Source organism: Leucoraja erinacea, chromosome 10 (genome assembly GCF_028641065.1).
Source record: "Leucoraja erinacea ecotype New England chromosome 10, Leri_hhj_1, whole genome shotgun sequence".
NCBI lineage: Eukaryota > Metazoa > Chordata > Chondrichthyes > Rajiformes > Rajidae > Leucoraja > Leucoraja erinaceus.
The window spans coordinates 57,688,116-57,711,587 of NC_073386.1; the positions used below are offsets into that span (position 1 = coordinate 57,688,116).

The 23,472-nt window shown below is 45.9% G+C and overlaps 1 protein-coding gene across 3 annotated transcripts in view; it reads right to left on the minus strand.

Annotated features, from left to right (window-relative positions):
* Positions 1–23,472, minus strand: part of LOC129701273 (procollagen galactosyltransferase 2-like) — a 248,648-nt gene that overhangs the window by 151,526 nt on the left and 73,650 nt on the right. For all 3 annotated transcript variants that reach the window (XM_055642427.1, XM_055642428.1, XM_055642426.1), the window contains exon 2: positions 2,968–3,078. In XM_055642427.1, coding sequence (XP_055498402.1) covers positions 2,968–3,078 — 111 coding nt within the window. The remainder of the gene's footprint in view (positions 1–2,967; positions 3,079–23,472) is intronic.

The following is a 23,472-nucleotide window of genomic DNA, read 5'->3' on the forward strand; positions in this document are numbered from 1 at the left end:
CCTGCACCTCCTCCAACCTCATCTATTGCATCCGCTGCTCTAGATGTCAGCTGATCTATATCGGTGAGACCAAGCGGAGGCTGGGTGATCGTTTCGCCGAACACCTCCACTCGGTCCGCAATAACCAACCTGACCTCCCGGTGGCTCAGCACTTCCACTCCCCCTCCCACTCCATATCCGACCTCTCTGTCCTGGGTCTCCTCCATGGCCAGGGCGAGCAACACCGGAAATTGGAGGAACAGCACCTCGTATTCCGCTTGGGGAGTCTGCATCCTGCAGGCATGAACATCGAATTCTCCCAATTTTGTTAGCCCTTGCTGTCTCCTCCCCTTCCTCAGCCCTCGGGTTGTCTCCTCCCATCCCTCAGCCTTTGGGCTCCGCCTCCTCCTTTTTTCTTTCTTCTCACATATTCTTTTCTATATTCCACATATCCGTTGAATCCACTAGTCCCAGCGTTACTCCAGCATTTTGTGTTTCTTTCGTTTTAAACCAGCATCTGCAGTTCTTTCCCACACATCTCACCTTGTGATGCCTTTGGATGCCCGTGACAGAGGGCAGCATGCAATTCTCGCAGTTGGCGGATCAATCACTCAAGCCTGTAGTGCTGGCAGCTCACCCGGCTAGTGGGCTGGCAGTTGAATCACAGCTATTCCTTGAAATTCCACTTCAAGCAGGGTGCAGGGCCACCAAATTCAAGTGCAGTGTCCTACCACTTCAAGCAGGGTGCAAGGCCACCAAAGGCAGAGAGTTGTGACCTCCCCCTCCCCCATCTTGCAGAGACTGAGCAACGCCCACACTTCTGGGTTTTATAGTCCCTCCCCCTCTCACTGGAAGGGGCGTGGCCTTCATGGCATGATTGACAGGAGAGAGAATCACAACAATTCTTTAAACTATAATAACACTTTCATTTTTCATCGATGCGAAAAATCCTCAGCACCTCATGAGCGGAGGGGGACTCTGAGTAAGATGGCCAAAAATCACAGCCATATGCAGTAGCGTTTTTTCTAAAAACAATACACAACACAAACAGGAATTGGTCAAGATTAGACTTTTAATTATATAGAAGGCAACACCACTTTTCAATAAGGCAAGGCAATTTTGGCATTTTCACACAAACCAAAGGCAACTGTGGCATTTTCACACAAACCAAAGGCAACTGTAGCATTTTCACACAAACCAAAGGCAACTGTATCATTTTCAAACCAACCAAAGGCAACTGTAGCATTTTCAAACCAACCATTTTCAAACCAACCAAAGGCAACTGTGGCATTTTCACACAAACCAAAGGCAACTGTGGCATTTTAACACAAACCAAAGGCAACTGTATCATTTTCAAACCAACCAAAGACAACTGCAGTATTTTCAAACTACATTTTCAAACCACTTTAAGGGCCCTCCCAGGTCAGCAAAACCACTCACAGTTTAGTAGACATGTGTTCAGTGTTATTCACAGCTCAGACTGAGAGCCGCAACCTCTCGCTCCCCCATCTTGCAGGGAACTGTGGCACCTCCACACTTCCGGGTTTTATAGACCCTCCGGAAGGGGCGTGACCTTCATGGCGCGATTCACAGGAGAGAGAATCTCAACATTTTTAAAACATTAATAAGTCTTTTATTTTTCATCGATGGGAAAAATCCTCTTGTCCTGCGCAGCGAAGGGGGACTGAGTAAGATGGCCAAAAACCACAGCCGTAAGTGATGGCGTTTTTTCTAAAATCATATAACCATATAACAATTACAGCACGGAAACAGGCCACTCGGCCCTTCTAGTCCGTGCTGAACACTTATTCTCCCCTAGTCCCATCTACCTGCATTCAAACCATAACCCTACATTCCTTTCCCGTCCATATAACTATCCAATTTATTTTTAAATCATAAAATCGAACTTGCCTCCACCACCTCCACTGGAAGCTCATTCCACATAGCCACCACTCTCTGAGTAAAGAAGTTCCCCCTCATGTTACCCCTAAACTTCTGTCCCTTAATTCTCAAATCATATCCTCTTGTTTGAATCTTCCCTACTCTCAATGGGAAAAGCTTGTCCACATCAACTCTGTCTATCCCTCTCATCATTTTAAAGACCTCTATCAAGTCCCCCCTTAACCTTCTGCGCTCCAAGATCATTATGCAGTCCAACAGGAAGTGGACAAGATCAGAGTTTTAATTACATAGATAACCAAGGAATGTTTTCTTAAATTGAAAGAAATCTCCATATCGACATTTGGATATAGACTAAATGTGGTCTTTAAATGAGGGTGTGTGTGTGTGTGTGTGTGTGTGTGTGTGTGTGTGTGTGTGTGTGTGTGTGTGTGTGTGTGTGTGTGTGTGTGTGTGTGTGTGTGTGTGTGTGTGTGTGTGTGTGTGTGTGTGTGTGTGTGTGTGTGTGTGTGTGTGTGTGTGTGTGTGAGAGAGATAGAGTCATTCAGCATGCAAACAGGTCCATCGGCCCAACTTGCCCACACCGGCCAATATGTCCCATTTACACTCGTCCCACCAGTCTGTGTTTGGTCCATATCCCTCAAAACCTGTACTATTCATGTACCTGTCTAACTGTTTCTTAAATATTGAGATAGTACCTAACTCAACAACCTCCTCTGGCAGCTAGTTCCATACACCCACCACCCTTTGTGTAAAAAAATACTCCTCAGATTTCTATTAAATCTTTCCCCCCTCACCATAAACCTATGTCCTCTGGTCCTCGATTCCCCTACTCTGAGCAAGAGACTCTGTGCATCTACCCGATCTATTCCTCTCATGATTTTATACACCTCTACAAGATCACCCCTCATCCTCCTGCACTCCATCTAGCCTACTCAACCTCTCCCTATAGCCCGAGCCCTCGAGTCCTGGCAACATCCTCGTAAATCTTCTCTGCACCCTTTAACTGATCAGTTCCTCTCATGATTTTGTACACTTCTATACGATCGTTTTCCAGGGTGTGTGTTTCCAGGAATCAGGAATACTCACTTGGGGTGATCCAGAGGCCTCCACTCCACGTAATGGTAAGCTTGCTGGACATTTTTTAACCATTCCCGCAGCACCTCAGTTGTGTTGTCGATGTTGTGGTCCGTAGCGGCCCTTAAGGGAAGGAAAAATCATCGCAGGTTACTAAAGTCAAACGTGGGCTATAACTTAGTAGTCTACTTTAGAGATACAGTGTAGAAACACCAGCGATCTCCGCACGCTGACACTACCCTACACACACTGGGGACAATTTTATTACAAACCTGTACGTCTTTGGTGTGTGGGAGAAAACCGAAGATCTCGTTGAAAACCACGCAAGTCACGGGGACAATGTACAAACTCCGTACAGACAGCACCCGTAGTCAGGATCGAACCCAGGTCTCTGGCGCTGTGAGGCAGCAACTCTACCGCTCATCACCGCAAGCACAAAGATTTGAATTTGAACGATTAAAGAATGTTGCGTTTCTGTTAGGACTAAACACATTTATTTTTAATTGAGTTTGATAGTAGTCAGAAAATAGAAACATTATGAAGTATCACCTCAGATTGGAGTTTATTATTGTCATTTGTATCGAGGTTCAGTGAGAAACTTTGTTTGCATGTTATCCAAGCAGATCATAAATACCAGGCACAGTGGTGCAGCGTTAGAGTTGCTGCCTCACAGCGCCAAAGACCCAGGCTCGATCCTGACTACGTGTGCTGTCTGTACGGAGTTTGTACGTTCTGCCTGTGACCACATGGGTTTTCTCCGGGCGCTCCGGTTTCCTCCCACATCCCAAAGACGTGCGGGTTTGTAGGTTAATTGGCTTCTGTGAATTGTCCCTGATGTGTAGGATAAAATGAGTGTATGGGTGGTCGCTGGTTGGCTGGGACTCAGTGGACAGGCAGGCTTGGTTCCATGCTTTATCTCCAAACTAAACTACAGAATCAGATCTGATAATACCACACATAAATACAAAGTCAAGTACAATAGATAGAAAAATGGAAAGATGCAGTGTATTCAGAAAGTATTCACACCCTTTCACATTTTGTTACATTACAGCCTTATTCTAAAATAGATTACATTATTTTTTTTGTCATCAATCTACACGCAATACCCCATAATAAAAAAGCACAAACAGATGTTTAGAAATGTTTCTAAAGGACTTAAATAAATAACAGAAATATCACATTTACATAAGTATTCAGACCCTTTACTCAGTACTTTGTTGAGGCACCTTTGGCAGCAATTACAGCCTAAAGTCTTCTTGGGTATGATGCTACAAGCTTGGCACACCTGTATTTGGGTAATTTCTCCCATTCTTCTCCGCAGATCCACTCAAGCTCTGTCAGGTTGGATGGGGAGCGTTGATGCACAGCTATTTTCAGATTCCTCCAGAGATGTTCGATCGGGTTCAATTCCGGGCTCTGGCTGGGCCACTCAAGGACATTCACAGACTTGTCACAAAGCCACTCCTGTGTTATCTTGGCTGTGTACTTAGGGTCGTTGTCCTGTTGGAAGGTGAACCTCCGCCCCAGTCTGAGGTCCTGAATGCTCTGGAGCAGGTTTTCATCAAGGATCTCTCTGTACTTTAATCCGTTCATCTTTACCTCGATCCTGACTAGTCTCCCACTTCCTGTCGCTGAAAAACATCCCCACAGCATGATGCTGCCACCACCATGCTTCACCGTAGGTATGGTATTGGCCAGGTGATGAGCGGTACCTGGTTTCCTCCAGACGTGACACTTGGCATTCAGGCCAAAGAGTTCAATCTTGGTTTCATCAGACCAGAGAATCTTGTTTAGGTGCCTTTTGGCAAACTCCACGCGGGCTGTCATGTGTCTTTTACTGAGGAGTGGCTTCCGTCTGACCACTCTACCATAAAGTCCTGGTTGGTGGAGTGCTGCAGATATAGTTGTTCCTCTAGAAGGTTCTCCCATCTCTACAGAGGAACTCTGTCAGAGTGACCATCGGATTCTTGGTCACCACCTGTCCAAGGCCCTTCTCCCCCGAATGCTCAGTTTGGCCGGGCGGCCAGCTCCATGAAGAGTCCTGGTGGTTCCAAAGTTCTTCCATTTAAGAATGACAGAGGGCATTGTGCTCTTCGGGACCTGCAATGCTGCAGAAATATGTTTATACCCTTCCCCATATCTGTGCCTCGACACAATCCAGTCTCGGAGGCCTACGGACAATTCATAGAAACATAGAAAATAGGTGCAGGAGTAGGCCATTCGGCCCTTCGAGCCTGCACCGCCATTCAATATGATCATCCAACTCAGTATCCTGTACCTGCCTTCTCTCCATAGCCACAAGGGCCACATCTAACTCCCTCTTAAATATAGCCAATGAACTGGCCTCAACTACATCCTTTGACTTCATGGCTTGGTTTTTGCTCTGACATGCACTGTCAACTGTGGGACCTTATATAGGCAGGTGTGTGTCTTTCCAAATCATGTCCAATCCAATTAATTTACCACTGGTGGACTCCAATTAAGTTGTAGAAACATCTCAAGGATAACCAATGGAAACAGGATGAACCGAAGCTCAATTTTGAGTGTCATGGCAAAGGGTCTGAATACTTATGTAAATGTGATATTTCAGTAATTTATTTTTAATTACTTTGCAAATATTTCTAAACACCTGTTTTCACTTTTATATTATGAGGTATTTTGTGTAGATTGATGATAAAAAAAAATGAATTTAATCCATTTTAGAATAAGGCTGTAAGGTAACAAAATGTGAAAGAAGTGAAGGGGTGTGAATACTTTCTGAATTCACTGTACAGAGTGCAGAATATAGTCCTCACTATTTTAGCACATCAAATTATTTTTAACCCTCTTCAAATTATTTTCAAATCTCTCATTTTACATCTGCCCCTTGAGGGATGTTTGGCCTTGGCTTTGGGTGCCAGAGTAAGTCCATGGAAGATCAGTAATGTTCGTCATAGAGTCGTGAAGCTTTTCACTGGACCTTTTCACTTTTCACATGACAATGAACTAAACTGAAATACATATGATATGCTTTGTAGGTTGGTTGGCTGCTGTAAATTGCCCCTAGTGTGTAGGATGAGAAAGTGGAATGACATAGAGCTGGAGTACAGGTGATGGGTGCTCTGGGTGGGCTCTGTGGACCGAAGGGCCTGTTTCGACGCTGTCAAAACTAAAAGAAATAATCTCTTCTGCTGCATTCTCCCAGGCCAGAATAGACTGTACAGCATAAAGCCCTGTGGAAATGGGCCCTGAACAAAGTTCACGATTAATGGAGATGAACACACAATGCTGGAGTAACTCAGCGGGACAGGCAGCATCTCTGGAGAGAAGGAATGCGTGATGCTTCGGGTCGAGACCCTTCGGCAGACTGAAGAATGAAGCTTTAGTCCCTTTGATATCCAGCAGAGCAGTGATAGGGCCCAAAATTGCCAAAGGCATGTACTGTAAATGGTGCTTAACCAGTATGTTGGCACAGATAAGGTGATGAGAACATGAAGAATTCCTTCTCTCCAGCATTTCCGGTGGGCGGCGCGACTCTGGTCAGCAGCGGCCTCTGCAGTCTGTCCGCGTTTTATTATTTTCTGTCTTTGTGTTTTCTAAACAGTTTTTCTTACTTTTTTATTGGGGTGGGGGTTGGGGGGGGACGATAAAAAAAAACTTTTTTAAATCTTTCCCTGCACGCTGTAGGTGAAAGACCTTTTCTCGTCGTGGGTTACTTGTCGTGAATGCACTGTACGAGGAGCGGCAGAATAGGAAGTCCTCACACTTTTAGCACATCAAATTATTTTTCACCGTCTTCAAATTATTTTCAAATCCGGAGCGTTTTACAGCGGCCCCTGGAGGAGCGCTGCTGCTGCTGCTGCTTGGCTTTGCTGCTGCCAGCTGCGGCCCGAAGTCCAGTCGGGAAGATCAGTAACGTTCGTCATAGAGTCGTGAAGCGGCACCGGACCTTTTCACTTTCCCATGACAATGAACTAAACTGCTTTTACAGGGTATCTCGCAACGGTTGGCGACTTCCCCCCCATAGTTGTGTAGGTTGAGAAAGAGCTCCTGGAGCGGGGCCTACATCACTGCCCCGCGCGGCTTGGAATGGCCGCGGGACTCTGCGAGCGCACGCCGGGGGCTCTAAACCAAGACCCGGTGTGCGACCTTGCATCACCCGGCGTGGCTTTAATGGCCGCGGGACAATCGCCATCGCCAGCCGGGGCTTTGACTTTGAGTCTGACATCGGGGGGGAGAGTGCAGGGAAGAGATAAGTTTTTTTGGCCTTCCATCACTGCGATGTGATGGAAGTTTTATGTAAATTATGTTTGTTTGATCTTGGGCAGTGTGTTTGTAAAATTGCCAAAGGCTGCAGAAACTGTAAATTTCGTTTGCTTACCTCAATACGGGTCCAAACAGACAATTGATGAGAACTTGTATCTTGTATCTTGTAAGAAGGGTCTCGACCCAAAACATTATCTATTCCTTTTTTGCAGAGATGTTGCCTGACCTGCTGAGTTACTCCACCACTTTGTGTCTTTCAGGTGATGAGACTAGCTTGACCCTGTGATGAAGCTAATCGCAGAGCAACTCTCGGGGCCTGCACTTAGTGCAATTAATAGAAACATAGACATAGACAATCGGTGCAGGAGGAGGCCATTCGGTCCTTCGAGCCAGTACCGCTATTCATGGTGATCATGGCTGATCGTCCCCAATCAATAACCCATACCTGCCTTCTCCCCATATCCCTTGATTCCACTAGCCCCTAGAGCTCTATCTACTTCTCTCTTAAATCCATCCAGTGATTTGGCCTCCACTGCCCTCTGTGGCAGGGAATTCCACAAATTCACAACTCTCTGGGTGAAAACTTTTTTTCTCACCTCACTCTTAAATGGCCTCCCCTTTATTCTAAGACTGGGGCCCCTGGTTCTGGACTCGCCAAACATTGGGAACATTTTTCCTACATCTAGCCTGTTCAGTCACACGTTAGCAGTTGGTGACACAGAGTAACATTCAAACACATAACACACAAGGGCAGCACGGTGGCGCAGCGGTAAAGTTGCTGCCTCACAGCGCCAGAGACCCGGGTTCGATCCCGACTATGGGCGCTGTCTGCACAGAGTTTGCACGCTCTCCCCGTGGCCCGCATGGGTTTTCTCTGGGTGCTCCGGTTTCCTCCCACACTCCAAAGACGTGCAGATTTGTAGGTTAATTGGCTTTGGTAAATTGTCCCAAATGTGTAGGCCAGAACTAGTGCACGGGTGATCGCTGGTCGGCATGGATACGGTGGGCTGAAGGGCCTGTTTCCACGCTGTAGCTCTAAACTAAACTAAACTAAACATCTTGAGTCCACATCTGTGCTTTACAGAAACACATGTTTAATGTGAAAGGGGCAAGATTTAATACAATTCTTGAGGGATAGTTTCCACATAGAGAGTGATGGGTAGAGCTGCCAGTAGAGGCAGTTAAGGCAGGTAATATTAAAGCATTTAAAATATAGTTAGACAGGTACATGGATACAAAATATGTAGAGTGACAATAGACAATAGACAATAGGTGCAGGAGTAGGCCATTCGGCCCTTCGAGCCAGCACCGCCATTCACTGTGATCATGGTTGATCATCCCCAATCAGTGCCCCGTTCCTGCCTTCTCCCCATATCCCCATATCCCCTGACTCCACTACCTTTAAGAGCTTTATCGAACTCTCTCTTGAAAGCATCCACCGCCTTGTGTGGCAGATGTGGGTAAATGTGCATAAATGCGAGCTGGATTAGATGGAGCATTTTGCCCGGGTTGGACAAGTTGGGCCAAAGGGCCTGATTCCATGTTGTATGACTGGGATTCTCAGCATATCTGCAGTCTGTGCTTGCACAGTCAAACAAACACACTTAGAGTCTGCAAGTGCGCTATCAGAGATGTACGTTCATAAGTGATAGGAGAAGAATTATGCCATTCGGCCCATCAAGTCCGCTTCACCATTCAATCATGGCTGGTCTATCTCTCCCTCCTAACCCCGTCTGTGGCAAAGAATTCCTTTCTAATAGTACATCCTTTTATTCTGTGGCAGAAATAGGCCATTAAGTTAAACAATCTCCTCTGCCTGTATGTGATCCATATCCCTCCATCCCCTACGTATCATGTTCATAAGGTCATAAGTGATAGGAGCAGAAATAGGCCATTCGACCCATCAAGTCTCTATCTCTATCCCTATCTCTCCTAACTATTCTCCTGCCTTCTCTCCATAACCCCTGACACCTGTAATAATCAAGAATCTATTTATCTATCTCTGCCTTAAAAATATCCACTAACTTGGCCTCCACAGCCTTCTGTGGCGATGAATTCCACAGATTCACCACCCTCTGCCTAAAGAAATTCCTCCTCATCTCCTTCCTAAAGGTACCTCTTTTAATTCTAAGGCTATGACCTCTGGTCCTAGACTCTCGCACTAGTGGAAACATCCTCTCCACATCCTCACACTCTATCCAAGCCTTTCACTATTTGGTACATTTCAATGAGGTCCCCCCTCATTCTTCTAAACTCCAGCGAGTACAGGCCCAGTGCCATCAAACGCTCATCATGGGTTAACCCACTCATCCCTGGGATCATTCTTGTAAACCTCCTCTGGACCCTCTCCAGTGACGTTACTTTGATGGGATTGGTGGGGTCAGTATAATCCTATCCCCTCTCCCTTGCGAACAAATATCCCCCCCCACCCCACCAAAAAAACCCCACTGGATTACATTGCCACACAGGGCTGTGGAGGCCAAGTCAATGGATATTATTTATGTTGCAGGAAGGAACTGCGGATGCTGCTTTACACCGAAGATAGACATAAAAAGCTGCAATAATTCAGTAGGTCAGGCAGCACCTCTGGAGAACATGGATAGGTGAAGTTTCGGGTCGGTAGATGTTTCAATCTGATGAAGGGTTCCGACCCGAAACGTCACCTATCCATGTTCTCTCCACAGATCTGCATGTTTCTCCAGCACTCTGTGAAACGTCTGTTCCCACAGATGACCCGCTGAGTTACTCCAGCACTCTGTGAAACGTCACCTATCCATGTTCTCCACAGATGCTGCCTGACCCGCTGAGTTACTCCAGCACTCTGTGAAACGTCACCTATCCATGTTCTCCACAGATGCTGCCTGACCCGCTGAGTTACTCCAGCACTCTGTCGTCACATCCATGTTCTCAGTATGTGCCTGACCCGCTGAGTTACTCCATGACTTTGTCTCACATTTCAGTATGTCAAAAGCAAAATTCCATGAGAAACATTGTCATGATCTAGTGAGATGCTCGCAACTCGTGCACTAAGACTTTGGACTCTATTTTATATTTAAGATCAGCCAATTATTTGATTCCAAATGAGTATTAATTCACTACATAGGAAACCTTGGCATTATGCTATATGCTAGCATGGTTATATTGAAGGGCAGCACGGTGGTGCAGCGGTAGTTGCTGCCTTACAGCACCAGAGACCAGGGTTCGATCCCGACTACAGGTGCTGTCTGTACGGAGTTTGTACCTTCTCCCCGTGACCTGCGTGGGTTTTCTCTGAGATCTTCAGTTTACCCCCACACTCCAAAGACGTACAGGTTTATAGGTTAATTGGCTTGGTATAAATGTGAAATTGTCCCTAGAGTGTGTAGGATAGTATTAGTGTGCGGGGATCGATGGTTGTTGCGGACTAGGTGGGCCAAAGGGCCTGTTTCTATGCTATATCTCTAAACTAAATTAAATTAAATAGAACTTGTAGGTCCATCCAAAGAGAGGACACAAAAAGCTGGAGTAACTCAGCGGGCCAGGCAGCATCTCCGGATAGAGGAATGGGTGACGTTTCGAGTTGAGACCCTTTTTCAGACTGAGAGTCAGGGAAGAGGGAGTCTAGAGATATGGACGGGCAACGTGTGAAAATGACTGATCAAAGCAGATGGTGATAAGGAAATGTAGAACGGTTCATTGTTAGCTGAGGGGAAGGTGACAACGAGGCACACAATCAGTAATATTTAATCAGGAAGGACAGTGACACTAGTCGGAGAACTAGGGTTACTTGAAGTTAGAGAAGTCAATGTTCGTACCGCTGGGGTGTAAGCTGCCCAAGCAAAATATAAGTTGCTGTTCCTCCAATTTGTGCTGGGCCTCACTCTGACAATGGAGGAGGCCCAGGACATGAAGGTCAGTGTGGGAATGGGAGGGGGAGTTGAAGTGTTTAGCAACCGGGAGATCAGGTCGGTTTAAACGGACTGAGTGGAGGTGTTCAGCGAAACGATCACCGAGCCTGTGCTTGGTCTCACCAATATCACACCTAGAACAGCGGATACAGTAGGGACCCTCTCCCCTGACTCTCAGTCTGAAGAAGAGTCTCAATCCGAATAGACTTGGTTTCTACTCTCTAGAATTTAGGAGATTGAGAGGGGATCTTATAGAAACTTACAAAATTCTTAAGGTGTTGGACAGGCTAGATGCAGGACGATTTGTTCCTGATGTGGGAAGTCCAGGACAAGGGACAGCTTAAGGATAAGGGGGAAGCTTTAAAGCCGAATTTTGCTTTTTTCACACAGAGAGTTCTTTCGCTCTGCCACAGAGGGTAGTTGAGGGCCATGTTACATCATCATTGGCTAAATTTTAGAGAGGAGTTAGAGAATTTGGCTCCCTATGGAGATCAGACATGAATACTGAGTTTGGATTCAGCCATGATCATATTGAATGGCGGTGCAGGCTCGAAGGGCCGAATGGCCTACTCCTGCACACTAATTTCTATGTTTCTATGTTTTTCACACCATACCCCTCTCCCCTGACTCTCAGTCTGAAGAAGGGTCTCAATCCGATACATCACCCATGCCTCTATCCGGAGATGCTGCCATCCATGATGTGACCCAAAACTGATTTGTAACGGCCCAGTTAGCTCATCTCTTCACACTCCCCTGACAAAGAGAAGGTGGAATCCATTTGAAGAAAGCTTAGAATTTTGCGAATGTGTTTTTCGCTCAGTCTCAAATAATAGTGGAGAATTTCTCCCTCACAGACATGAAATATTGGAAATAATAGTGGGCCTAGAGAATTTCTCCCTCACAGACATGAAATATTTGACATTCATCAAAAGCGGCCACTTAGTGCTAGCATGTGAATCCACACCAAACACTGAGGTTAACAAGATAGAGGCCTCAGTGCAAGGAGAGAATATTCCCAACTATAGAAACTAGGTCCAAAATCAAAGTTGAATACTGCAGACGTTAGAAATTGGCAAGGTAGGTTGAGAGCTGCAGCGGTCTGGATTTCAATAGGCCTGCACCGCCATTCAAGGCAGCATAAATGAATCCAACTCAGTATGCATCATCCCTGCCTTCTCTCCAGGAGTAGGCCATTCCCGAGCCTGCACCGCCATTCAATATGATAGGCCACATCTAACTGACAGTATTCACATCTCCTTAAATATATTCCATACCCCCAATGAACTGGCCGCAACTACATTTCTGTGACAGAGAATTCCACAGATTCACCACTCTCTGTGTAAAAAAAATTATTTTCTCATCTCGGTCCTAAAAGACTTCCCTTTTATCCTTAAACTGTGACCCCTTGTTCTGGACTTCCCCAACATCGGGAATATTCTTCCTGCATCGAGCCTGTCCAACCCCTTAAGAATTTTGTAAGTTTCTATAAGATCCCCCCTCAATCTTCTGAATTCTAGCGTGTACAAGCCGAGTCTATCCAGTCTTTCTTCATATGGAAGTCCTGCCATCCCAGGATTCAGTCTGGTGAACCTTCTCTGTACTCCCTCTATGGCAAGAATGTCTTTCCTCAGTTTAGGAGAACAAAACTGTACGCAATATTCCAGGTGTGGTCTCACCAAGACCCTGTACAACTGCAGTAGAACCTCCCTGCTCTTATACTCAAATCCTTTTGCTATGAATGCTAACATACCATTCGCTTTCTTCACTGCCTGCTGCACCTGCATGCCTACTTTCAATGACTGGTGTACCATGACACCCAGGTCTCGTTGCATCTCCCCTTTTCCTAATCGGCCACCATTCAGATAATAGTCTACTTTCCTGTTTTTGCCACCAAAGTGGATAACCTCACATTTATCCACATTATACTGCATCTGCCATGCATTTGCCCACTCACCCAACCTATCCAAGTCACCTTGCAGCCTCCTAGCATCCTCCTCACAGCTAACACTGCTGCCTAGCTTTGTGTCATCCGCAAACTTGGAGATGTTGCATTCAATTCCCTCATCCAGATCATTAATAATCATGTTATACACATCCTTATATTCAAATCCTTCAGACTTTGCTGGCTTTACTTAGCACTAAACTGTATTCCCTTATCATGTAAGTAAGTTTATTGGCCAAGTATTCACATACAAGGAATTTGCCTTGGTGCTACGCCCACAAGTAACAACATGACATACAGTGACCGTTACGAATGACTCAGAAAACACTAAACATTAATAATAATAAAACATTAATGATAAAACACCATTGATCAAGCATGTGAACCAACAAAATACCAGATCAAAGGGAGGCTACAGATTTTTGGCTGTTGAGTAGAGCTACTACTCGTGGATAAAAACTGTTTTTATGTCTGGCTGTGGCAGCTTTGACAGTCCGGAGTCGCCTTCCAGAGGGAAGTGATTCAAAGAGTTTGTGGCCAGGGTGAGAGGGGTCAGAGATGATCTTACCCGCTCGCTTCCTGGCCCTTGCAGTGTACAGTTCAACAATGGACGGAAGGTTGCAGCTAATAATCTTCTCAGCTGATTGGACGATGTATCTATCTATACATTGTAAATTACCTGATTGTAATTATGTGTTGTCCTTCCACTGACTGGTTAGCATGCACCAATAGCTTTTCACTGTACCTTGGTACACAGACAAGAAGCCAAAAAAAGACTTGTTGCTGCAACGTTTATATCTGCGTTGGACTATGGTGATGTTTTATATATGAATGCATCTTCAAAATGCCTAGTCTTTGGACACGGTCTACCACGGAGCACTGAGATTTGTTACAAATTTTAAAACCCTCACGCACCACTGCTCTTTGTATGCTCAAGTTGGATGGTTTGCCCTGTCCACCCACAGACTCCATCATTGGCGTATCCTTATTTATAAGACTATCCTTGGTGTTCTTCCTTCATACCTGCAGAAGTATGTAATTCGAAAAAGCACAGGAACTTATCAGCTTTGCTCTGAGGACTTGTTCTTACTAACTGTACCTAAAGTCCGTACTGAACTGGGGAAAAGGGCATTTAGTTATGCTGCTCCCTTTGCATGGAACCAGCTGCAGAATGAACTGAAACTTAAGGAGCTGGTTTCTATAAACAGATTTAAATCCCTTCTTAATGATGTTGAAATGGGCTCTTCTGTCTGTACATGCTTTGTTTGATGATGTTCTGACTGTGACTCTATTTATATGTTCTCTGTTGTTTTTAAATTATTGTCTGTATCTGTGGAACTGTGCTGCTGCCTGTCTTGGCCAGAACTCTCTTGTAAAATAGATTTTTAATCTCAATGAGACTTCCCCCCCTGGATAAATAAAGGTTAAATAAAATAAAAAAATAAAAAACTGAACAAAATAACAAAACTATAGTAGCTAAACTGCTGGAGTAACTCGTTGGGTCAGGCAGCATCTGTGGAAAGAATAGATAGGCGAAGTTTCGGGTTGGGATCATGCTTCAAAGAAAATCTGTGAGCATAGTTGTTAATCAGAGAAGTCACTGAGAAGAAGGGTCCCAACCCAAAACTTAACCTATCCATTTCTTCCACAGATACAGAAATGAGGAACTGCAGATGCGGGTTTACAAATGACGAAACTAAGTGCTGGAGTAACTCAGCAGGTCAGGCAGCATCTGTGGAGGACATGGATAGGTGACGTTTCACAGAGTGCTGGAGTAACTCAGCGGGTCAGTCAGGCAGCATCTGTGGAGAACATGGATAGGTGACGTTTCACAGAGTGCTGGAGTAACTCAGCGGGTCAGGCAGCATCTGTGGAGAACATGGATAGGTGACGTTTCACAGAGTGCTGGAGTAACTCAGCAGGTCAGGCAGCATCTGTGGAGGACATGGATAGGTGACGTTTCACAGAGTGCTGGAGTAACTCAGCGGGTCAGGCAGCATCTGTGGAGAACATGGATAGGTGATGTTTCACAGAGTGCTGGAGTAACTCAGCGGGTCAGGCAGCATCTCTGGAGAACATGGATAGGTGACGTTTCACAGAATGCTAGAGTAACTCAGTGGGTCAGGCAGCATCTCACTATGGAATTTTACCATTCATATTGAACCTATGTCCACTGGTTCTTGGTTCCCCTACTCCGGGCAAGAGATTCCGTGTCTTCACCCCCTCTCTTCAGATAATAATAATAATAATAATAATAATAATGCATTTTATTTATGGGCACCTTTCAGAACACTCAAGGCCACCTTACAGTTAAAACAAGCAAATGACAAATATATAAATAAAATGAAACAAAAACAACATATCCATGAATTTGATAGAATGTGGAGTTACGTGGGCTAGGCCAGTGGGAAGAGGTGAGTTTTGCGGGTGGTTTTAAAGGTGGGGACAGACTCTATGGTACGGATGGTTAGGGAAGTAGTTCCAGAGGTGAGGGGCAGATTGGCTGAAGGATCTGAACCCCATCGTGGACAGGCTGACAGATGAAGTGGAGAGCAGGGAGGAAGACGAGGAGCGGAGAGTTCGGGATGGAGTGTAAGGCTGGAGGAGTTCAGAGAGGTGTGGAGGAGCGAGATTGTGGAGCGCTTTGAAAGTGAGGAGGAGAATCTTAAAATCAATGCGGTTTTGGACAGGGAGCCAGTGCAGTTGTTTGAGGATGGGAGTGATGTGTTCGGTGGATGGGGTTCTGGTGATAATGCGGGCAGCTGAGTTCTGGACCAATTGGAGTTTATGGATGGACTTGTGGGGTAAACCAGAGAGGGGACAGTTCCAATAATCAATATGGGAGGTGACGAGGGCGTGGATGAGAGTAGCAGTACCGTTAGGTGTGAGTGATGGATGAAGATGGTGGATAGTGCGTAGGTGGAAGTAAGCAGACTGAGTGAGATTATTGATGTATTTTTCAAAAGAACGTGTGCTATCAAGGATGACACCCAGACTCTTGACCTGAGGGGAAGGAGCGACTATGGAATTGTCAATGGTGAGTGAGAAATGTCATATAAATGTATAAAAGGACTGGGCAAGCTAGATGCAGGAAACATGTTCCCAATGTTGGATGAGTCCAGAACCAGGGGCCACAGTCTTAGAATAAAGGGGAGGTCATTCAAAATTTTTTCACCCAGAGAGTTGTGAATTTGTGGAATTCCCTGTCACAGAGGGCAGTGGAGGCCAAATCACTGGATGGATTTAAGAGAGAGTTAGATAGAGCTCTAGGGGGAATAGTGGAATCAAGGGATCTGCAGAGGGATTGGACAGGCTAGATGCAGGAAGATTGTTCCCGATGTTGGGGAAGTCCAGGACAAGGGGTCACAGTTTAAGGATAAGGGGGAAATCCTTTAAAACCGAGATGAGAAGAACTTTTTTCACACAGAGAGTGGTGAATCTCTGGAACTCTCTGCCACAGAGGGTAGATGAGGCCAGTTCATTGACTATATTTAAGAGGGAGTTAGATGTGGCCCTTGTGGCTAAGGGGATCAGAGGGTATGGAGAGAAGGCAGGTACAGGATACTGAGTTGGATGATCAGCCATGATCATATTGAATGGCGGTGCAGGCTCGAAGGTACAAATTTGGATAGTAACACCAGTTTTTACTGTGGCTAAATTGTTGCCATGAACAACTAATAGTAAGTATGATTCGGATGCCCTTAAAATGTTTCACGAGCTCACCTTGTTTGACTCAAATTTCTTGACTCAAGATTGGCTTTTGAGCAACGGACAAATCTTCCACAACATTCACACCTCAACGTGGAAAGTGAATTCACTGCCTGCTCAACATCACCCATTTAATTAAAAGCAGAGAAATGAAAATCTTAATTGACCAGCCCAGATAATGAGAGGCGAATTCTTGTGCCTGTGAGTCATTGCCATTTTTTCACAGTGTAATTAATGGAACAATAGATTATTTTGCCTTTTAATCCCTGGTTTCAATGTTGTTTGTTGAGAATATTATGTGGCATGTGATTTCAATTAGCTGAATGGTTCCTGGGGGTTATAACATTATTTGGACAAGGCACTTCAATCTAGCAGCACCCTGACTGACGTTCTTTGATGTTTGTGGAATTTTCCTTAATTGATTCTTTTTTTTGCCTGAAACACCGCTGAGCTTTGTAATGAAAGTATGAATCCCTCTCGTTGCAACACAGGCCAACACCCACACCGCTTCTATATACCTGGGTCAGGCCAAATCAGGAACTAGGGTTGCCAACTGTCCTGTATTAGCCAGGACATCCCGGATTTTGGGCTGAATTGGTTTGTTCCGTACGGGATCGCCCTTGTCCCGTATTTGACCGCTACTACACGGGTCGAGGGGACTGTCGGGTTGGGGCGCCGCATCTGGCCCCGCCTCACCCGTCCCGATGTAGTGCAGCCCATGGAGTGCAGCAGCAGCAGCGCCTCGCCCGTGACCCCGTCGGTCGGCAGCCCGGCCAGCTGTCCGACCTTCGGACCTTCGCTTACCGCCGACACCACCACCCCTCCTTCTCATGGCCGATCATCGGTTGGATGGGGCGCTGGCTGGGCTTTGTGTGTAGTCCAGCACCCGGGCTAACTCATCATTCACCCAGCCACGGCCGAGTCGGTCAACGAATTGCCGTCGGGAATTTGTCCCGTATTTTGACCTTTTGTCCCTTATTTGGGAGTGAAAAATTTGGCGACCCTAAACCAGTCTCAACCGGATGGCCAGCCGAGGTAAGGTGCCAGGCATTTCACCCTGCAAACACACAAGGGTACAAATCAGGAACTGAAGTAGACACCTGGCCTCTAGAACTGGATCTACTTTTCAATAAGATCATGGCCCGTCTGATTGTGATCTTAACTCCACATTCCTGTGTCTCCCTCAGAGAAATTAGGTCAGGGAATAAGGAAAGACTTAGATTTAAGATAAGTGGTAGAAAGATTAGAGGGGAATACAGCGTCACAGCGGTAAAGTTGCTGCCTAACAGCGCTGGGGACCCGGGTTCGATCCTGACCACAGGTGCCGTCTGTATCAGGTTTGTACGTTCTCCCTGTGACTGCGTGGGATTTTTCCAGGTGCTCTGGTTTCCTCCCACATCCCAAAGATTAATCTATTACCTGCCGGGTTTTGTCCTTTCCCCACCTCCCCCCTCCCCCCCCCCCCCCCCCTCCGCCCCCCACTCTTCCAGTTTTCCCCACCTCTCTGCACAATCAGTTTGAAGATAGTTTCCGACCCAAAACGTCACCTATCCTTGTTCTCCACAGATGCTGACTGACCCGCTGGGTTACTCCAGCACTCTGTGTCCTTTTGTGTAAACCAGCATCTGCAGTTCCTTTCATGTTGGCAGACACAAAATGCTGGAGTAACTCAGCGGGATAGGCAGCATCTCTGGAGAGAAGGAATGGGTGACGTTTCGGGTAGAGACACTTCTTCAGACTCTTTGCAGGTTGAATGGCCTCTGTAAATTGTCCCTAGTGTGTAGGATCGATCTAATGTGATCAGTGGTCGTTGGGCCAATTTCCACACTGTATGTCTCAAGTCTAAATTCCGCTAATCTACCAATCTTATGGGTACGACCTTTAAACTTTCTTGACATGAGTATAATGCCATTATTTTCCATTTAAACAGAAGTTAAAAGTATAGAGGATGGAAGCTCTGATGGATATTGCAGAGGATGGAAGCATACAATTCAAACAAATCAAGCGGGAGTTACTCAACATGTGTGGAGAGAGAGCCAGTTAACGCTGGAATCCAATCCCCCAGGAAGTCTTTCCACATATCTCACTCAGCACAAACATCCTGAACTGTTCCTGGCACTCAGTACAGTTTAGTTTATTGTCACGTGTAACGAGGTGCAGTGAAAAGCTTTTGTTGCGTGCTATCCAGTCAGCGGAAAGACAATACATGATTACAATCCAGCCATTTACAGTGTATAGATACATGATGAGGGAATAACGTTTAGTGCAAGGTAAAGCTAGCAAAGTACCATTTCTGAATCCATGCAATGTTCAACAATGTTCTTTAGCATTTATGTCTGTGCCTGGGGCATGGCTGTACAATCCATTGCCTGTAACAATGCTAGCCATCTCCTGGTCAGGTGCCAGATCTCATTACGTTCAGCAGGGGTCCCAGCCAAGCAGCACTAATGGTGGTTGCAATTTAGCAGGCTAGTCACGAGGCTGGCCTTGATACTGCTGCAAGAAGCCAGCTGACGTTTTCACTGGCAATCCGCATTTTGGCAGCAGATGGGACAAAGTTTTAAAGCACTCGAAACTGCAATGATGTTGAGGAAGCAGTGGCCAATCACACAGACAATAGCAACGAGGAAATTACTTTTGTGACAGTTACACGAGATATAAGGCGGTTAGATTTTTTAAATTAGATTAGTGTAAAGTAGCATTTAAATAAACATTCAAAACTTTCTCCATTTTTTATTTTCCTTTTAATTGTACACCAGTTAGAACATAAAAAATAGACCAAAGAGCTTGATTATGAGTCTGAAGAAGGGCATCAACCCGAAACGTCACCCATTCCTTCTCTCCAAAGATGCTGCCTGTTTCCCGCTGAGTTACCCCAGCATTTTGTGTCTATGTTTGGTTTGAACCAGCATCTGCAGTTCTTTCCTACACATAGAACAGTACAGCACAGGAATAGGCTCTTCAGCCCACAATGTCCATGCCGAACATGATGCCAGGTTAAACTAATATCCTCTGCCTATCCGTGATCCACATCCCAACATTCCCTGCATATCTATGTCCGTCTAAAAACCTCTTAAGGGCCTGTCCCACGTGGGCGTCATTTGCACGTAATTTACACGACATCATTTGCCCGTCATGACGCATGACGCATAACATGCCGCACACATGATACACGCATGGTGCACGCTACACACGCATGGTGTATGGTGACGTAGTCAGTGACGCGCGGTCGCCCCAGGATTTTGGGATGTACAAAATCTTTGCACGCCATCTACGTGACGTGCAAATCACGCCCAAGTGGGACAGGCCCTTTAAATGCCACTTTCGTACCTGCCTCCACCACCACCACCTCTGCCAGCAGCTCCAGGCCCCACCCTCTGTGTAAAGAAAACTTGCATTGTTTAGTTTATTGTCACGTGTACCGAGGTACAGTGAAAAGCTTTTTTGGTGCGTGCTATCCAGTCAGTGGAATGACTATACATGATTACAATCGAGCCGTCCACAGGGAGGAGGCGGGACAGAGATAGAATATATTCGGGGACAGTAAGATTGGTGGGAGAACTGGGAAGGGGGAGGGGATGGAGAGGGAAAGCAAGGGCTATTTGAATCAACGATCCTATAGCAAGCAAGATGGTGCATCCTGCTAAAACCAATGGGCTGACGTGTAGTACACTATGGAGAGAGGAACATCAGCCTTTTTGTCGGCCATTTCAGTAACCCGACCCGACTTTGTATATCCCTCTCGTAGTGTGATCAGCGTTGCAGGGGAACAGTTTGTGTGTCAAGAGTCAAGAGTATATTTACTTGTCATTTGGACCCCTGGAGGTCCAAATGAAATGCCGTTTCTGCAGCCATACATTACACACAAATAGACCCCAGACACAACATAATTACATTTTACATAAACATCCATCACATAGCTGTGATGGAAGGCCAAATAAACTTATCTCTCCACTGCACTCTCTCCCCCCCGATGTCAGAGTCAAAGTCAAAGCCCCCGGCTGGCGATGGCGATTGTCCCGCGGCCATTAAAGCCCCCGTGTATGATATAGTGTTAGATTCATGATTCATAATTCTGTTAGTTCATAATTCTGCTATTTTTTGTTAATGATTAATATGTCAATAAATTATAATTCTGTTAGTTTTCTTTTTTTAAGTTTTTTTTTTATTTTTCTTTTGTTTAAGTTTTTAAAAAAATCTCTTTTTAAATGGCTCACATGCTATGTTGATGTTTGTATTAAACTTGCACTCTGTAATTCATTTGATCACACTGTATTTGGTAAAATAATGGCAACATGAAGATTCCAGTTGCTATCGGATCTTTGGATACGAATGTGGAGACCGGAAGCTGGTTACAGAAATGGGGCCGAACATTACCCATGAATCTGCCCATGATCCCACTATGCCTTATTCGGTGAGTGGACTATCTTGCTCACTATAGGATCTTTGATTTGAAGTTGCTTTCCCTCTCCATCCCCATCCCCTTCCCAGTTCTCCCACCAGTCTTACTGTCTCCGACTACATTCTATCTCTGTCCCACCTCTCCCCTGACATCAGTCTGAAGACGGGACTCCATCCGAAACGTCACCCATTCCTTCTCTCCAGAGATGCTGCCTGACCTGTTGAGTTACTCCAGCATTTTGTGTCTATCTTCAGTGTGAACCAGCATCTGCAGTTCCTTCCTACACATAGAACAGTACAGCACAGGAATAGGCTCTTCGGCCCACAATGTCCATGCCGAACATGATGCCAGGTTAAACTAACATCCTCTGCCTACAAGTGAAAAACACCTTCGGTTTGAACCAGCATCTGCTGTTCCTCCCTACTCTTCACATAGACATTCACGGACTCAGTTCCATTCGCGGGGAGAACAGATGACGTTTACTGGCTGACATGGACAGTTAAAATGTCAGTGTTGTAGCAACGACATCTAAGGCATCTAGCTCGGTCCAGATGGTTGGGACCCAACGAGAATATTCACAAGACTAATAAAATGCCCCAATTAGACAACGGCAATGAATGACCTAATGACTTGGCTGGGTGGTTGGCTGGTTCCACCAAACGGCAGCAAATGAAGACAAACTATTCTGACTGCGGTCTAGATTAATCATGGTGCTGATTCACTACACTAAAGAGACCAACACCATCCATAAGGAATCATTACGGGTTCCCAAATGCATACAAGTTTCCAATGTCTGTAATCATCCAACTTCCAGAAAATCTCTGGCCAGTGATATCTAACTCCAAGGAAAAGCCATCGAGATTTGTTCCTTTCGACGCTCAGGGTGTTTTTAAAATCCCTTATCCTGTCTGGGCTTGCATGATTCAAAGTGAATGTTGGTACGAGTCAATCCGGACAAGATCCACTCAACCCCTCCACCCCAGCCCTGAATTCCCACAGGAAATGTGGCCCGAGACCGGGTCAGGCGGCCGATCTCCACCTCATCGGGACTTCCGCGGCCGATCAGCGGGTGGAATTTGCCCCCCGTGTCCGGGGCTCTGGAACTCCAGCCCAGCCGGAGCCGGCAGATCCGTTCCCATACACGACTTCCCAGGCCGGCTTTGCAGGCCGTTATCTCGGTCCCCACAAGGTCGTGACCTCTCTTGGTCTGGCAAATCGGATAATGCAGAAAGCCTCTGGAACCAAGGGTGCCGGAAAACCAGTGGTGGACCTGTACTTGAACTAGATTGTCCGAATCAGTTAAACCAGGATTTTTATTGAGTGAGGCCACACAATAGATAAAAACGAACTTGGAAAGCCATTGGAAACAATGGCACAAATAAGCTTCCATGCTTTGAGGGGGGAGGGGGTAATGTTTCAATTAACATAATCTTTCTCAGAAAGCCAATTAACCTACAAACCTGCACGTCTTTGTAGTGTGGGAGGAAACTGGAGCACCCGGAGAAAACCCACAAGGTCAATGGGAGAACGTACAAACTCCGTGCCGACAGTCCCCGTAGTCAGGAACAAACCCGGGTCTCTGGTGCTGTAAGGCAGCAACTCTACCACTGTACCTCCGTGCCGCTAATCAGGACCCTTCTTCAAACTGTCTACAAATGGAAGATAGACACAAAAAGCTGCAGTAACTCAGCGGGTCAGGCAGCATCTCCGTAGAAAAGGAATGGGTGACGTTTCGGGTTGAGACCCGTCTTCCGACTATAAATGGAAGCTTTTACAAGAAAGTAGGTTCCTAATCTCGGCTGCTGGGACTAACAACAATCAGGAGAGCTTGCGATTATGTCGTTCAATAGACAATAGACAACATGTGCAGGAGTAGGCCATTCGGCCCTTCGAGCCAGCACCGCCATTCAATGTGATCATGGCTGATCATCCCCAATCAGTACCCCGTTCCTGACTTCTCCCCATATAACCATATAACCATGTAACAATTACAACACGGAAACAGGCCATCTCGGCCCTACAAGTCCGTGCCGAACAATTATTTTCCCCTAGTCCCATCTACCTGCACTCAGCCCATAACCCTCCATTCCTTTCCCATCCATATCCCCTGACTTCGCTATCTTTACGAGCTCTATCCAGTTCTCTCTTGAAAGCATCCAGAGAACCTGCCTCCACCGCCCTCTGAGGCAGAGAATTCCACAGACTCACAACTCTCTGTGAGAAAAAGTGTTTCCTCATCTCCGTTCTAAATGGCTTCCTCCTTATTCTTAAACTGTGGCCCCCTGGTTCTGGACTCCCCCAACATCGGGAACATTCTAGAAGATACTTGTTGC